This window comes from Euleptes europaea, chromosome 4 (assembly GCF_029931775.1).
Source record: "Euleptes europaea isolate rEulEur1 chromosome 4, rEulEur1.hap1, whole genome shotgun sequence".
NCBI classification, from domain to species: domain Eukaryota; kingdom Metazoa; phylum Chordata; class Lepidosauria; order Squamata; family Sphaerodactylidae; genus Euleptes; species Euleptes europaea.
The window spans coordinates 52,298,538-52,317,171 of NC_079315.1; the positions used below are offsets into that span (position 1 = coordinate 52,298,538).

General features: G+C 40.5%; 2 protein-coding genes across 4 annotated transcripts in view; both read right to left on the minus strand.

Annotated features, from left to right (window-relative positions):
• LOC130476204 (protein prune homolog 2-like) overlaps positions 1-7,023 on the minus strand; it is a 55,467-nt gene extending 48,444 nt beyond the window's left edge. For all 3 annotated transcript variants that reach the window (XM_056848093.1, XM_056848094.1, XM_056848092.1), the window contains exon 1: positions 6,294-7,023. In XM_056848093.1, the coding sequence (XP_056704071.1) occupies positions 6,294-6,970 (677 nt within the window). In that variant the 5' untranslated portion in view covers positions 6,971-7,023. The remainder of the gene's footprint in view (positions 1-6,293) is intronic.
• Positions 7,024-7,350: 327 nt separating this feature from the next.
• Positions 7,351-18,634, minus strand: part of LOC130476984 (protein prune homolog 2-like) — a 78,175-nt gene continuing 66,891 nt past the window's right edge. The window contains exons 7-9 of the mRNA XM_056848985.1: positions 18,414-18,572; positions 7,572-14,229; positions 7,351-7,445 (exon numbers count right to left, since the gene is read on the minus strand). Coding sequence (XP_056704963.1) covers positions 7,351-7,445; positions 7,572-14,229; positions 18,414-18,572 — 6,912 coding nt within the window. The remainder of the gene's footprint in view (positions 7,446-7,571; positions 14,230-18,413; positions 18,573-18,634) is intronic.

Sequence of the window (18,634 nt, forward strand, 5' to 3'; positions counted from 1 at the left end):
TATCTGCACAATGTGCTGGATACATTGTATCACTATGGAGGCACAGGGCAAACTTTCTTACCATTTAAAGCCCATTTTCTCCATTGAGATACATTGTGAAGATCACACTAAAGCATCTGAACACAGTCACTTTGACAATGCTTTTCAATGAAGGAGGATGGGGGCGACCCCTTCTAGACCCCATAACTCTGGACCCCCTGACCCAATCTTTACCAAACATGGGGGTTCTTGCAAGGAGAGTCCCTTCTAGCTACCGTGAAAATCTGGGACCTCTAACTGCAAAAATGCCCCTTCAGGAGCCGTAGAAAGCCAGATTTTTATCCAGCTTTTCAAGAATTGCAAATTTGGCTTGGCCAACTTCCCGGATTTTGCGGACTCAGTAAACCCTGGAATTTTACTGAATTTGCATTTTTCTGTATTTTTCCAGTTTGGTTTTTACCAAATCAACAGCCCTAGCATTCGGCTCATTTCAGGTTTCCTGAAAAAATCGGGCCCAATAAACCCAAAATTTACTGCATTTTTTTCTTGCACAACCCTAGTGAGAAATAACAGTGGACAGTCATACTGTAATCTCAGCTGTTATCTGTAAACAGGCCTCCTCAAGAACACTACATCTATTATGGATTAGGGCCCAACAATGGTGGGGCAGCCTACTAATCAGTCAAGCAAAAGAGACAGGAAATGAGTGTGAGGATGGAAGCAGGTGCAATTAGGCCAGTAATGTCAGGCCTTGGCCTTCCAGCGGGAGCAAAGGCTCTTGACATGAGCTAGGCCAGGTTCTGGCTGTAAGTCATGTCCTTGGTTCTCATGCCTCTGAACGTCTGTGTACAGTTTCGCTCATCCTGTTTTCTGCAGCTGAGATAATGTTTCGTCTGCCTTTCCTGGGAACTGCTTATCTCGGGGTTGCTTAGCAATGTTTACTTTTTCCATTCCGGAGTGTCTTAGGCATGTAACCTGTCTGTATTCCCCATTACTGGCCTCACCTGCATGGTAGGCAGTCAGTTCTTTAATCTGTCTTTTTGCTCCTAATAAAGTATTACTGCTTCAGAGCTACCTGCCTGGATGCGTTTGCTTTTGGGATGCTAGGGACAGACGCCTGATCTGTCAAGAGCCTTTGCCTTCTAGTGGGATCAAAGGCTCTGGACATGAGCTAGGCCAGGTTCTGGCTGCGAGTCATGTCCTTGGTTCTCATGCCTCTGAACGTCTGTGTAAAGTTTCGCTCATCCTGTTTTCTGCAGCTGAGATAGTTTCGTCTGCCTTTCCTGGGAACTGCTTATCTCGGGGTTGCTTAGCAATGTTTACTTTTTCCAGTACATAGTGTCTTAAGCATGTAACCTGTCTGTATTCCCGATTACTGGCCTAATGTCAGGATCTGGAAAAAGTAAACATTGCTAAGCAACCCCGAGATAAGCACTTCCCAGGAAAGGCAGACGAAACATTATCTCAGCTGCAGAAAACAAGATGAGCGAAACTGTACACAGACGTTCAGAGGCATGAGAACCAAGGACATGACTCGCAGCCAGAACCTGGCCTAGCTCATGTCAACAGCCTTTGCTCCCGCTAGAAGGCAAAGGCCTGACAGGGAAGTGGTAAAGCATCCTGTTGCGATGCAGTGCTATCAAGATGCCATTGAGGAAGGCAGCTAGTGTGGTTGGGGTGCTTTCTGCCTTTGAGAGGGAAGCTATGCTAGAGTTTCGGCAATGTTGAAGAGTCCTGTTTACCAAAAGGCAATCGCTTCTTTGCCTAATCCATCGGGTGGGGGGTGGCAAGAACTAGGCCATGGTAGCCACAGAACCTGTTGAAGCCACCTCCCACCCTTTGAGCCACAGAGGATATGGCACTGCTAGGGAAGAAGAGGAAAGGCTTCAGTCAATAAACAGCAGGCCTTGTATTCTTACGTCTGAGAAATCTGTTAAAGGTGAAGCTTCCATTAAACAGAGTATACTTCATCAGATGCAGGACCAAAAATGGATCTCTGGGGTACAGAACTGCTCCCAGGTACTGGGATTCACAGTAGGAGTGTGTGGAGCTATTGTGGAAAAGAGGAAATACAGCTTATGGCAAAGTACATCATGTCAGAATTTAGGGCATTAAATGCACTAACCAGTGAAATGATCTTAGCAACAGCATTTTCTGTGACTAGAAATGGGTCGAGTTGGGATTTGCCAATGCTAAAAATGTGGATGATGCTGGAGGATAGAGCTTTGAAGATGGAGCTGTATGGATTGGTAAAAAAGCAAACCTGTATTTTATTCAGGTATCAAACAATCTGCACTTTGATTAAATTAGAGTTGCCAGCCTCCAGGTGGGGCCTGGAGTTTCCCTGGAATTACAACTGATCTCCAGACTACAGAAATCAGTTCCCTCGCAGGGAATGGCAGCTTCAGAGGGTCGACTGTATGGCATCACACCTCATAGGAAACTACAGGTTTTGCTCGAGACAGCCAACTACTGCATGTTTTTCTTGGAGGAACTGCACTTGTATCCACCATGACAAGGCATGACACAATTCTCTCCCAGCTGGCCCATTTTCACTGTCTTATTAGAAACCGCCTTTCTCCTATTTTACTTGTTTTTTAAATTTTTAAACCTACAAACATATGAAATATAGATACTTTTTATATGAACTGTTCAAAAATACATGCATACCAACCAAATTATTTATTCTTATTATTTTTATTCTAACCTCCTGATGGAAGGTATTACTGTTTCCTTTTTACAGATTAATGGTTCAAGACTGAGATACTTGTATTAGGAAAATCCTTGATCTCAAAAGAATTTTGTGTGGTTAATGGAGCTCGCTCCCTCCCTCCCTCCCTTCCTCTCTTTTGCTGTTCCTACTTTCACAACCCACTGTTCCTTATAACTCTGCTTCCTGGACTTCATGCTCAATTACCCATACCACACACAGAACAACAGTTCATATATTTCTCCTCACACTGATTCCCAGCATGCTTGAAATATTTAGGAATGCAATATGCATATCCGGGGGTATAATTTCTTTAATTAAACAAAGTGTGTTTTCAAATAATCTCTCACATGGAATTTTTCAAGCTTACTTTGCAGACAAATCTGGCAACATTTTTAATATATATTCTTTAAAAAGTGCTTGTAATTTTCCAAGACTTGTATTGATGTTCTTTGATCTTAAAAGAGAGACATCTCTCTCTCTCTCTCTCTCTCTCTCTCTCTCAAACAGTTACAAGCGCTTTTTCACTGTAACAATATAGGAGGATGTTGCAAGAAAGAAACGTGACATGCTTCACTTGATAGCAAAACATCAAAAACATTGCTATTGTCTGTTACTGAGCTGTAAGGCTGATGTGATCGCAAAGGGATGTACTGTTTCCTTAGTTCAACAAGCTTTTAACCCAGTTAGAGAGCAGATGTGACTCTGATTTCCCCCCCCTCCACACACACACACACACCATATTCTGAAAGCTATGCTAAAGACCAGATGACAATAATGAAGACTGTTTATGCAATTAAACACACAGTAAAGTTTTGTTCCCTAATTACAAAAAATCACATCAGCTTCCTGTCAAGATAAAGCCATCAAATGGACATACAGTTCCCTTCTTAAGAATATGTGACAGAATTAACACACAGCTGCCTAATTTTCCATAATGAGGCAGTGGATGCCTCACACTCCGCTGACAATATTCTTCTCATGCCCTTTTTAATACCCACCATCCTCTGCCTGCAATAATAGAGCTGTTAACTGAAAAATCACTTGCTCTGTCAGCTTCTTGGTATAAAAACAAAAGCCCTTACCTTTCACAGACAGCTATTTTTCAGGGTGAAAATAATAAAAAATGCTTTATTACTTCACTTCAGCATCTCTCCTCTGTAGCAGCTTACTACGAATACAGATCTCCACCATTTTTCTGATCACATGACCAGTGGTACTTCTAAATAAGGATGATCACCTGCCTTCAGATACCCTACTGCATGTAGCAAAAGACACAGCAGCTCTGAGAAACATTTACAGTCATCTGCAAATTTCATTTCCCTGTGCAATTGTGTCAAATTCTTAACATGCCCAAAACGTATTTGGCAAACTAGCTGTCAAAGGAGGGAGAAAAAAAAATCCCCTTTCTTTCCAGAGATGGAGTAAGAAATTTACACAGAGAGAAAGAAAGAAAGAAAACGTCAGCAAAGTTCTGACTCAGCAGATCAGGATGTAATTTTTGCAGTATTTATGTAAATAGCACAGATGTTTATCATGTTTGGCATGATTTGTTCTTATTTAAAATACTCTTAAAATTGTGCAGGCTTCACCCCAAATCTCCAGGAATTTCCCAACCTAGAGATGGCAAACCTAAAGCTAGATTTCTACAAATTCCTTCCCTACACTAGTAAAATGCAAGAAATACCAATCACCCTAACTCAATACTTAATTCAATTTTTTTAATTGCATATAAAGCAAAACAATAGAAGCAATTAAAGTTGTTGTATGTTACTTAAACATACAACAGGATGAATTCTGTCTTGAACCTTTTTGTTTCAGACCAAAATATATATTGCCCGTCTCTCAAGAAACATGTCTGCATGACATTTTGTATTTCACATGCCTGTTTGTGTGTATGACTTATGTACTTGATTAAATATTTATACTACTAAAAACCTAGGGTTGCCAGATCCCTCTTCACTACTGGCGGGAGGTTTTCGGGGTGGATCCTGAGGAGGGCGGGGTTTGGGGAGGGACTTCAATGCCATAGAGTCCAATTGCCAAAGCGGCAATTTTCTCCAGGTGAACTGATCTCTGTCGGCTGGAGATCAGTTGTGATAGCAGATCTCCAGCTACGACTGGGAGGTTGGCACTCCTACTAAAAACCTGAGTCTCATGTTCCCATTTTTTTCTTATGCTTCCAGTTTGCTGTTGAGAATCTCTCACTGATAGAACAGGAGAGCAGATAGAGCATCAAGAGTGGTTTAAATTAGTTTTGTTTCTGTTTTTTTACTGGCTATGTACAGGCAGCTACCGAGTCATCCATCCCTGTGTTTTTCTAAAAGCACCCTTCATTCAAAATGATAAGGGAAAATAAGAGAATGATAAGGGAAAATGATAAGGGAAAATCCAGCTTTAGGTTTGCCATCTTCAGATCGGGAAATTCCTGGAGATTTGGGGTGAAGCCTGGGGAGGGTGAGGTTTTGGGAGGGACCTCAACAGGGTGTAATGACATAGAAGAAAAGGTTCGTAGACCCAGATCTAAAATATGAGAATGGAAAAGAGTACCTTGCTGAAGACATTTAAACAGCTACAGGTGGGGACCAGTGAGAAAATTACAGGGAAATTCCCCCTTTCGTTCCTTCTGCACTCTATTCCCCCTCTAACACTAGTCTCTCCCACTTCCTCCTCTTCTACCACTGCTTTTCTGCCTATATGAAAAGCAAATGCCATACTGGCCAAAGTGCATTTATTTTCAAATTTCCGAACTTGATAGGAGCAAGGGGATCTGGGGTTTTTGTTTTCCTTGTTGTAGAAAAGCAAAAGGGTGATAGGGCTGCTCTGGGAGCTTTTGGGGTGGGGCAGGGGTGAGGTCATTCATGGTACACAATGCTGCAATGTCCCTTCCGGTTACATATCCAGAAGTGACATTGCAGCGAAGAGCTGGAAATTTCCCAAATCTCTATGATAAAAACCGTAGAGTTTGGGAAATTTCTAGAGCAGCACTGCAACACTGTGTATTGCTACAATTGAGAGATGGCCACCTATTGCATATATAGAACAGGTGATACTTGAATCAGGAACTTCTGGATTACAGCCTCTCAGCAATCAGTGTGTGTGTTAAATGCTAGATAACCATTCGCCAGCAAGCTTTAAGTGGTTCTTTTGAACTGAAGGCTGGTTGCTCCACGATATTTATTTAAAAGGAGTGCTGCTTTTCTTTGGTGTCAACAATAGTCTCTGGCATAACACAAAGCTCCCCTGCCTTTCAAATCCTTTATAGTTCAACATCCAGAGTTGTTTTATTGGGTGAAGGTAAATGATATATAAAGGAATGAAATAGAAAGGAATCGACACTCATCAAACAAAAGTCTGAAAAAAAAGTTCTGAGTAGTTCTTGGCTACTGTGTTTAAAAAGGTGAGAAAACGGAGACCTTCTAAGGCAGTGATTCACCTAGAACAGGAACCACACAATTAGGGCTAAATGTCAAAATAAGTAACTGGGAGAGAAAAGTAAAATATAAACTCTAGCTGTGTAATTAAAATAATATTTAGCTCTAGAATGTGTTACTACTTTCACACAGAATAAAATCAGAAGTAAAATGAATAGGCCTGTCCTTACCCTGGTATGTGACCATGTTCTCTGTCACTGCCAACAAACTGGGTCTCCTCTTCCACTCCTTGTTCTGTTACCCTGCCACTGCCAAGAAGCCGTTGTGAATGGACATCCAGTTCACCATCATCAGCAACAACTTGCAATAAAAGAGCATCTGTTGTCCTATTGTGAGAATTTTCATCCTCTTGTTCCAGTGATTTGTGAGGATTTTTTTCTAGCAGAGTTTCAGCTTGTGTCTCATAGATCAATTCCTGGCTTAAAACATTTTCTAATTCTTTACTAGAATGTTTAGACAGTGACTCTATTGTATCTGTCCTGCTGCAGCTTTCTTCAGGTGATATATCATCCACTCCGTTTTGGCCCACCATAGTCCATTCCTGATCTTGCACAGGGCTTTTGGGTGATTTATTTTCATCTCTTTGGTTTTGAGGCACAACAGCAGGACTTTTCTCTGCTAAATAAAAAGAATCCCATTCAGTCTCCAGTGCAGACTTTCCTTCACTTTCATTTATTATGGAGATTGACTGAAATGTATCTGAGGAGTCTGCTGAAAAGGTTTCAAGAGAATCTATTTGTTCTGCTACTGCTGCAGCTTCCTGTGAAGCAAAATTACTTTCTCGTGTTACCAAGATATCTTTCCTCAAAGATACATTTTCTTCACCAGTAATGAGCATATAATCCATCTCTAGTGAAGATTGATCTTCAGCCTCCTTTAACCTTATATGTTTACTTCCTTCCCTTCTTATCATTTCTGGACTCTCGGTAGGCTGACATCCTTCACCCTCACAACTATGTGTATCGGAGACAGCTTCTGAAATTTAAAAAAAAGTTGGAACAGTTAAATTTCTGGTTTATGGCTATTTGAAAATAAAGGCATTTCCTATTTGATTTAAACAGTGTCTGATCTATTTTAGGTTGGTTAGGTTAATTTACTCAAGTATTCTACTTAATCATAAGGCAATGAAGATGCTGTACAAAGGTCCCAAAGGTAAACACACTCACATCATACAGTACAAAAAAGTGTGTGTGTGTGTGTGTGTAACAGCTAAAACCCTGCAAAATTTTAGTCTTTGCCAATGAGAAAACCAATAATAATCAATGCCCCGAACTTCAGACAATGATTACAGTGGAAATTGTTAAATGCAGAGTTCTGAAATCCTGAGACAGACAAACAGACAAATGTAACAAATTTCACTAACAAAGTTCAGCATCATATTAGACAAAAACTGAGATAGAGGAAATCTAACAAACTTGTTTTTATTAGTGGCTGTATTAATTGCTTACCATTTGCCATTCCTCTGACTCCATCTGCTGGTGAATCCATACTAACTGATTCTGTTTCATACTCAAATCCTTTCAAAGAATCAGTTGATTTAGGAGTCATTTCAGATTCTAGCAATAAAGATCCCCAGTCCTGGTCTTCTTGAGAACATTCCCCAACCTTGTCACTGGGTTTGGATTCTGAAAAGGTCATTTCAACTCCACCAGCTGTTGAATCAGTAATACTTGAATCTGTTTCATGTTCAAATTCTTTCAAAACATCTGAATATTCTGGAGGCTCATCAGATTCTAACAAAAGTGATCCCCAGCCTTGATCTTCTTGAGTAAATAATGCAGCCTGTTCTTTGACATCACTAGTTTTAAATTCTGAAAAGTTCATTTTACCTGCACCAGTTTGTGGGTCAGCGTTATTTGATTCAGTTTTGTATGCAAATCCTTTGGAAGTGTATGACGATTCTGGTGATACTTCAGATTCTATCAACAGTGACCCCCAACCTTGATCTATCTGAGAATCATCTGCAACCTCATCTTCAATATCTTTAGTGTTAGATTTTGCAAAGTTTGTGTCACCCTGCTGAAAAGTGAATTCTGAGGCAAATGATAAATCAAATGGAGAAGTACAAGCTGATGATGATTGTTTACTGAGTAATCCCGTAAAGCATGGACTATGATTCTTTTGCACGTTTTCATGTTCTTGTACAAAATTAGTAGCATACTGACTTCCTGCACCCTTTAGAAAATCTTCCCCCTCCTCTTCTTGGGAGGCTTGTAGTGAGCATATCTTTGTGAATGTTTTTTCAGTCTCTATTCCTTCTTCTAGTTCATTATCTAGCATTGCTGGATGATTTAATATGATAGATGAGCTACTAATAATTTGTGTCTCATTAATGCTCGGCTTTCCTCCAACTTTACTGATACCTAGACACATGTCTGATGTTTCCCATTTGTCAGTCGTTCCTGTTGTATGGTCAAAGGTTGAAATCTGATTACTGTCAGGAAAGGTACTAAATACAGAGCTATCAGTGGGAAAACCTGAAGCAGCAACATGATTTGGGTAGTTAATTGCGTCTCTGGAAGCTGAGTCTTTTTCTTCAAGGCTTTTATTTTCAATTTTATTGTTTTCCATACTAAAGGATAATATTTTCAAAATATCAGTACAGGAACTAGTCAGAGACATTTGTTCAATGCTGGGTTTGTTTGTTACATTAGGTTCATGCATAATTTTGTCCCTTCCAATATCAGATGGTTCTTCAGTTTTAAAAGACATTAATTGGTAGGACTCATCAAACCGTGACTCATCATTAGTTAAGAAACATGAACTGCTTCCTTCAGTGTGGGATCCTTCTCTGTCAACTATCAGTTGTTGGTTGACACTGAAGTTTGTGTCTACCCATATATCAGATGGTATGGGAGACATCTGAGTGGCTTCTTCAGGGTCTGATAGAACTGAAGCTTGTACATATGTTTGCTTGCTTTCATACTCCTGGCAAACATCAGGACTGCTTGAGGCTTGTGAACTGCTATCATGGTCACAATGGCTTAATATATCAGGATTTTCTCTGTTTGTTCTCAAGATTAAAGGCTGCTCAACATCAGTCCACAAATCAGGCTCAACAGTGAAGGCCTGCAAATCCCCCAGGGTATTACTTTGTAGTATATCTGGAACAAATTCATCCTGTTGAGGAACACTATCTTCATCACACATTGGGCTGAAATTCCTTGCTGTTTTTAAAGGATCAGATTGAGGTTTTTCACTGGTGTCCAAAAGATTTGGGTCAAATGGATTTATGTTAACTTCAACTGGGCAGCCAGATGTTACATTCATACTATCTTTTAACAAGCCTAATGTTGGAGCTACATGAGTAAATGCATTTAACGGACTGTCTTCTGGAATAGATTGTTTAACAGTATCTTGACCAATATTAACTTTAGCAAAGGGCTTTTCTTTTACATCTCCATCCTTGTATACTGGTGACAGAGGGCCCCACTCTTCAAAGGTAACAGCATCACCATTTAATACATCTTCTTGGGTAACCAATGAGCATTCTTCATTTGTGTGTTCACCTTCACTATTATATTGAGCAAACTCATTTTTTTCATTAGGGGTATCAGTGAAATTTGGTTCTTTTAGTTTTTCCTTTCTTTGCTTGTATGCATCATTGGCATTGATTACTGCATCATTAATCTGAAAGTCATCAGAATTAAATTGCTGACTTTTCATCACTCTCTCATTATGGTTTGGTATGTTCCACCATTCTGAAGAATCAGCTGGAAATCCAAGAGCTATGCACTCATGATCTTTTCCTAGTACATTTTCTGAATTACATTGCAGTAGTACGTCCCATGCATCTGGATTCTTTGAAGTATAATTTTCTTCATGATTTACAGCAGTACTTTGTGCATTATGATCATGCACTCTACCTGAATTCCAAGAACATGCATCATGTGGTTGTTCAGAAGAAGTACTTAGAAGTATTTTATCTTGAATTGTTTCCCAATGTGCTGAACATTTAGAAACTTTATCAACATCATTCTCCCTCAGAGTGTTACATGTATTAACATCTTCAGAACTTTTATTTAAAATGGCTATATGGACCTTTTTCTCCAAATGAGGTTCAACACCAGAACATTTTGAATCAGTGTCAAAATTTGTTCCAATAGACTGTAAATTGTCCTGCTCTCTAATATCATTAACTGTATCCTCCAATTTGTCCAGGTATAAACCTGACTGTATCCCTGCCAGACAGACATTTGAGTAATCTGAATACTCATCTATTCCAGGACTAGATAGAAACAATTCTGTATCACTCTGCACATGTGCATTCCAAGGATCTAAGTTTTTAGGAACTTTATGATCAATGCTTGTTTCAGAATCTTCCTGGCTTTTATTCTCAATATTTTCTTTCCCAGAAGCTTCTGACTTAGTATCAACATTTTCTTTTTGAGTATTAGCTGTCTGCACATTTATAGAAGAATCACTTATATCAGGACTTGTTGCACTTGAGTGTGTATACTCATGAATGGAAACACTGCAGGGGTTATCTTCCTTGTAGGTGTTTTTTGTTGGAGCATCTGATGAGAAGCTATTTATGATATCTAATGTTTCAAGGTCTTCACTTATCTCAGGACTTGTTTCAACAGATTGCATCTGTTGATTCACTGACACATTCCATGCATCTAGAATTTGGAAAAATGTATGGTGAGGTACAGTATCAATTATTTTTTCATTTGAAAGCTTATTCTTAAACTCCAAACATTCAGGAGTTTCACTTCTCTTAAAAGAATCCATTTCACATGACAATGAGTGATTTGTTCCATTCATATCTGAATCATCTAGGGATTCAGCACATTCTGCAGATGGATTCTGTGGGATTTCGATGTCTTGATTTTTATCCTCCAAAGATGTTTCATGTTCACTGTTCACTTTTGAGATATTTTCAGGAGTTTCTAAGTCAGAGTTACAAATGTTCATGGTAGGAACTGAATTTTCAAATAAAAGATCCTGATTTTCTCTTTTTAATATTGATGTTCCATGTGGCAAAGAACCAGATGCCTTATAGCTACTGTTCACCATTTCATTCCATACCTCTTCGTTGTCAATTATTTCCGTTATTGAAACATGTTTTTCTTGGCTGTTTTCCCCTCTGGGTGAACTTGAATAAAGACTTTCCATCTCAGGGATCATTATGGTCTGGGCAGATAGACCGTCATCAAAATGTTTGGAATCTAATGGAGATGCTTCGTTATAATCATATTTTGGGTCATCCGCTATGTAAAAATGTACCAAATGTCTGGTATCTTCTTTGGGAAACACAGGAAAACTTTCTGAATTTCCATTTAAAGATCCTTTCTTTATTTCCTTGATGACAGGATGAACCTGATTGGGAAATGGCATGTCTGTTTCTGATGGTTCTGTTCCTACTTCTTCTAAACTTTCTGGTGAGCTGGGATAATCAGAAGTTGTCTTGCTTTCCTCAGTATTATTAACACATGACAGAGGGAGCAGAAGTGACAGTGGTGTATTGTCATTTTGTATGATGTCATTCTTAATACTGTTAACTGTGACTTCTCCATTTTCCTCATCTGTTAGTTTACATTCCTTGACTCCTTCTGCTGAAGCAAATACAATGTTATTGTGTTTCCCAGCAGCCTGTTCATTCTGCGGAAACTGTTCGTCCTCTTGGCTCAACTGTTTATCTGGAAGTTTGTCTTCCTGTACTTGATCACTAAGTGAAATGGTGCTTTCCAAGACACTTGTTTCCAAATCTAAACTCCCAGCTATGTCTGGAATATTTCTAACTGGTTGTGTATCCTCAAGGATGACTCTGCTGCCTATTTCAGCTTCTGCCGTGAGTATGCTAGTATGTAGAGATAAGTCACTATTGTTTTGTTTAGAAATCAGCATTATTCCACAGTCTTCAGAACTAGAAGGGCTACTTTCATCACAACTGTAGTTATCTGAAAAATATGTGTTGTCCTTTTGCTCTGAATCAAGTGAACTTGTCTTAGTGACTGTAACCAGTATGTTTTCAGACTGTATAGCTTCCATTTGGACTTCATTAAGTGATGATTTCCAGGGGCCTGTGTTTTCATTGTTTGAAAGGGATGGGCTTACAGGAGCTGGCTGTGATGATAATTTTTCATCTGTCACACCATTAGTTTCATGTTCACCTGAGCTTGAGTTAATGATGTGGTCAAGCATTGATTCTCTTTCAGAATGCTGTCCTTCACCTTCTCTTTCATCCCCAGCCCCTGTTGGAGATACATATGAATCAGATGAATAATTTGTATCTGGGGGAGAAACAGCCACATCTTCACATGTATCTGATGTGATAAGGTCTGAATCTCTGTATGACAAGAAGGGATCTTCCCACGGTACAAAGTTTCCAAGTATTTCTTTTCTGTCATTTGTGTCATATACCCCCCAGCTGTCTGTACTGTCAAATTGCTCTGGCTCATGTGTAGTGTTGTTTTGGTGTTCCATAGATAATTTAACATTCTCCTGCATGTTACCAATATCAAATTTCATATTTTCGTATGATCTGTGTTTTTCTGTTGTACTATATTGTCCTTTGCTTTCAGATCCTAAATCTTCTTGATGGTTTAGATTTTCAATTTGGTGGTCTGTTATACTACCTTTAGTCCATGTATCAAGATTTTTTAGTGAAATCTGATCCAAATCTACTTGAGCAGCATTCCATATTCCTGCTGAATGCCCAGAACCATCATGGTCAACCTTTGCCCAACCATTAGCAGAATCTGTTTTGGTGTATCCAGTATCTGATCCATCATTACACCATGGGTCAGATATTACAGGAACTGGTTTACAGGACTTCCACATGTTAGCAAAGTCTTCCTTTTGTTGTTCATTGACTTTTTGTTGACACTCTAAGGTATGCTCATTATGGGCTGGACTAAACCGGTTTCCCCAAAAACCTGCTCTTGAATATTCCATATGCTGTTGTTGTTTTTGTATACATACAGAATCTGAAGTCCTTCTGTCAGCCTGCTGTCTCAGTAATGCACTTGCTTTATAATCTTTCCATGAATCAGGACTCTGAAAAACAGATTCTGGTTCAGTTGAACTCCATGCATCAGCATTTTTGGAATCTAAGTCAAAGCCATCCCACCAGCTATTACATCTAACATGAGATTGAGAACTGTTTACAGGATCAATTTCAATAATTTTTTTAATTATATCTTGAGGATAAAATACAGGTGGCCCACTAGCTAAAGGTGAGCTTTCCACAAGGCTGTTCACTGGAGTTGGTGGGGTTTCCTCAACATTTTTTAATACTTCAGGACTAGAGGAAGAATCACTTTCCAAGTCAACCACACTTGATTTTTTTTCAGAATAATCTCTAGGATTTTCTTTCCTGTGGCTATATTCATCTTCTCCATTTGTTGCCATTAATAAATCAGTTGAATAATATTGATTGTCATGTTCTGTAATATTTGTCTCATCAGTTACTTTAGAATCAGACAGTGGCTGTTCTTCTAATGAACCACTGTCATGGAAGAAATCATCAGCTGGGGAACAGTCCATAGAATGAGAAGACTCAATCTGAACTGTTGCTATTGGTGCTATATCAAAGTTGAAAAGATCAAAATTATCACTACTGTTTCTAGACTGCGTGTTTTCTTCTTCAGCCACAGCTCCTTCAGGAATGGGACTATAGGAGTCAAAACCAGAAAGGAAACTGTGATGAGATGCAGCACCTTCTGCTACTGGGCTGTCATCGCTAAGGAAAACAGAGCTCTCTTTGGAAGATCTACTACTTCTGATAGTAGCCAGTCCACTGTCTGGACTCACAAGATCAATGTTAACATCAGCATGGGCTTGAGCATTATGATCTTGTGGGTTTTCTATAAAGTTTACAGCATTTGGCTGTGGTTCAATATCAGAACCATACAGCTCCATAATACCAGAAGACCCTTGGGAAAGTGGGGCACTCCCAGCAACAGCTTCGGTGGAAGATGTTCTACTGTTAGAAGCCATTTCTGGATGTCTCCTGCTGATAACATCTTTCATTAATAGAAAAATTTCATCCAAATTTGCTAAAGAATTTTCTTGTTGATAAATGAGGAGTTGGTCACATCCATATTCAAGGGGATCCAACTCCAGGCAAGGATTCTGACATTCTTCTAACTCACAGCAAATCTGTTGAGAAGGAAAAGGACATTTTTAAAATCACTGTAACCTACATATAATGTGTATATTTAATTGGATAAATGTTGTCCTTTAACTGGTCACTGTTTTTAAAATAACACATTTCACTTTCTATTACCCAATTTGCTGATGGTTCAGAATGAACTTTATGAAATAGGTTGCCCCTACAGGAAAGAGAACTGGTAAATTATGGAGTTACCGTAACAGCCTCTCTCTTTCTTGGCATTAGGGGTGTGCAAAAAAAAAAAAAAAGGAAGAAAGAAAGAAAGAAAGAAAGAAAGAAAGAAAGAAAGAAAGAAAGAAAGAAAGAAAGAAAGAAAGAAAGAAAGAAAGAAAGAAAGAAAATTCAGGAAAATTCAGATTCACGTATATTGGACCTGAAAATGTTCAAGATTGCCAAATTTCCCCAAATCCCCATACTGGTATGGTTTTTTTTCAGGAATCTGAAAAAATCAACTCCATTAAATCTTATGGAGAATCTTTTCAGGGCTCTGGGGAAGGGCTGTTTTTAAAGTTAGAGGAATCAAATTTTCAGCATTGCTGCTGGTGACTCTTACAACCACCAAGTTTGGTAAATATTGGGTCGAGGGTCCAATTTTATGGGTCCCTATCCATTCTCCATTGTTTCCAATAGAGGAAAAACAGTCTTTTTTCCTCCAAGGAAAAGCAAAGAGGCATGCCAGTAAGCAACCCCAAGTCAATGCCTCCCACCTCAAGAACCAACACAAGCCCAACAGAACTAAACCAGAACCCAGGAATCCAGCAGAACCACAAGCCAATGTGGCAAAGCCTAATAGAACCAATGTCAAACCAGAGAATCACAGCACAAAAAAAAGTCAAGCTGGGGGCACTTTTGCCAGCCCAGATGAACCAAATGCAGTGTGACTACAGATGCCTGCCAGAACCTAGGCCCACTCTGGCAGTGCAAGCCCAACAGAACCATTGTCAAAACACAGATGCCAGCATTCTCAAAGTCCCCCTTTTTCATAGTACACAGGGGGCCACTTTTGCTAGCCCAGGAGAACCAACCCCAAAGCCCATCAAATCCCAGGCTCACTCAGGCAGTACAAGACCCACAGAACCTATGTCAAATCAGAGTCTCTCTAGAGTGTGCTGTGAATTTAAGGGGGGTGTAAGCCCCGTGGCGCAGAGTGTTAAGCTGCAGTACTGCAGTCCAAAGCTCTGCTCACGACCTGAGTTCGATCCTGATGGAAGTTGGTTTCAGGTAGCCGGCTCAAGGTTGACTCAGCCTTCCATCCTTCCGAGGTCGGTCAAATGAGTACCCAGCTTGCTGGGGGTAAAGGGAAGATGACTGGGGAAGGCACTGGCAAACCACCCCGCAAACAAAGTCTGCCTTGGAAACGTCAGGATGTGACGTCACCCCATGGGTCAGGAATGACCCGGTGCTTGCACAGGGGACCTTTACTTTACAAGCCCAAAGGAAGGAATGGCAATGCAGCATACCCAGAGGAAGGCAACAAAGATGGTGAGGGGTCTAGAGATCAAGTCCTATGAGGAAAGGTTGAAGGAGTTGGGTAAGTTTAGCCTGAAGAGGGGAAGACTGAGAGGTGATATGATAACCATCTTCAAGTACTTGAAGAGTTGTCATATAGAGGATGGTGCCGAGTTGTTTTCTGTTGCCCCAGAAGGTCAGACCAGAACCAACGGGTTGAAATTAAATCAAAAGAGTTTCCATCTAGACATTAGGACGAATTTTCTAACAGCCAGAGCAGTTCGTCAGTGGAACAGACTTCCTCAGGAGGCGGTAAGTGCTCCTTCCCTGGAGGTTTTTAAGCAGAGGCTAGATGGCCATTTGTCAGCAATGCTGATTCTATGACCTTAGGCAATTCACGAGAGGGAGGGCATCTTGGCCATCTTCTGGGCATGGATTAGGGGTCACTGGGGGTCTGTGGGGGAGGTAGTTGTGAATTTCCTTCATTGTGCAGGGGGTTGGACTAGATGACCCTGGTGGTCCCTTCCAACTCTATGATTCTATTATTCTACCAAGCAGGATCCAGAGCCAGTCTGCCAGTGCAAGCTCAACAAAAGCTCTGGTCAAACCAGAGAATCTCTGACATGCAAACTGAAGGTGGGGGAGAGATTTTTCAAGCCCAGAGGAAGGAATGGCAATGCAGAATTCTCGGTAGAACCCAGTGCCAGTCTGCTAGTGCAGGCTCAACAAAAGCAATGTCAAACCAGAGAATTTTTTGAGTGAAAACTGAAGGGGGGTTACAAGCTCAGAGGAACGAATGGCAGCGCAGAATGCGCAACAGAACCCAGTGCCAACAGGAGGACTAGTGTGCATCCCGAGTAGGGCTGTGCATATTGATGTACCCGAACTGAAAATAAATCGAAATTAACCCTTTGGGCGATATTCAGGTTTGGGTTTTACTGAATACCAAAACCTGGGGATCTCCCTGAAGCCGAATAGGTGATTCCCAAAAATAGCTTCAGCTATTCGCCTTTGCTCAGAGCACAGCTCTGTGCTTTCTCCCATTTTTCTATCTTTTTTTAAAGGGTTTTGTTAGGGCCCCATAGTTGGGGCCCTTTTGAGGTCGGGGTCATATAATTGGAGCCAGCTTAGTCTGACCAACCATTCACTGGGTTGATCTGGATCAAGCATAAGGGTTTTTAAAAAGATGGGTCTCACCAAGTCCCGTCCGGAGGGGACCCTCCAACTAAAAAGAACCGCCTCAACAGCTGTTCACACTATCAGGCTTCCGAAGGAGACTCCCTCACCCATGAGGATGAGCAGTCTCCTTCAGAACAGCCCCCATGGTGAAGACTTTGGTTGGCTCTGATATCACCCCCCCTGCTTTGAAACTGAGGTCATCCCGAGTAGAGGCTTCATTTCCCCGCACCATGACCATCTCTTGAAATCAGATTTTGATGACTATAATAAACAACAATTCACATGATGTCATTTGCCACCAAAAGAAATGTTTTCTGTGCCTTATTTGTCTTGCAAATAAGCCATTTCCCTCAGTTTGGAAACTAATTTGTATGGACATCATGCTGTGTGCCCCAGATATGAAGGGAGCCCCCAGACTTTGAGGCGCCAGCCTGCCAATCAGCTCTTTCTTCCAGTCCTTGTCAGTGCTGAGTTTCTGAACCTGAAAACTGATGGACAGCTCAGCTCACAAATGCCTGGATGATGGGGGTGACCCCTTTGTGGACCCATAAAATTGAGCCCCCTGTCCCAAAGTTCACCAAACCTCAGTGACTGTCTAAGGAGAGTCCCTTGCAGCCACACAGCAAATTTGGCAGCTACCTCCAAAAATGCCCCTACAGGAGCTTGGAAATAATCCCTGTAGACTACAGTGGGCCCGAATTTTTCAGTAAACCCGGAAATAAAGCTAAAATACCCCTTTACCAGTATGGGTATTTTGCTTATGCTGGTTTTACCGGAAAAAATCAGGCCCAATAAACCTGAACCCGAAATTTACTGATTTTTTTGTGTGTGTGTGCAAAACTCTAATCCAGAGAATCACTGGCAACATTCCATATACAAGAGGGGGTGGTGGAGGATTTTGCAAGCCCAGAGGAAAGAATGGCAATGCAGAATGCCTAGCAGAACCCAGGGCCAGTCTGCCACAGCAAGCTCAACAGGAGGAATAGTGTGCATCCAGACTGAGAAAAAGAAATTCAAGCACTGAGTGTGGATTGCAACACTGTAACAGTAAAGGGAACACAAAACAGCGTAAAACTTGCAGAAAGAAAAAAAAACCCTGAAACTGACAGAAGCAGCCCTTTAAATTCCCAGGAAGCAGAAGAACAAAGGCAACTTGCAACTGCAAGTCAAGTGGGAGGGAAGGGAAAAAATCATCTCTGGGAGCCTGAAAACCCTGGCTCTTGATCTTCCCCAAAGTGGCAAATATTTTCAGGATTTTTCAGGACCATTTTTTTTGTGGTTTTCTGAAAAATCCTGGAAATACATTGCAGAGCCAAAAAATACCTGAAAAATACTGATAATGTATTTTTCAGGTATATTTTCAGCTTGGTTTCAGCCAAATGCTCACCCCTAGTTTACATTGTTGCTTACAGTTAGGCATAAACATGTATTCTGCATTGCCATTCAGTGTTTTAAAAATATCTAATTGCAAAAATATGTCAGGAACTATTGTATACTATGACACAGAAAATACTGTACTACAGTCTTTTTTTAGGATATTTACCTGATTTCCAAGCTCCATGTTTTCTGAATACACTGCTATTTGCCTTTTTTCCTGTCCTCCTTCTGATAAGTAGCTAGCCAAAATGACAAGGACATCAAAGCTGTATTTATGTACAAATGATTTCAGGTCCCCACTCATGTTTCTGTGAAGTAAGCAGTCCTGAAATACGACAAGAGTATTACTTTATGAAGGAATTTTGCTTAGTATTCATACTTGTGCAC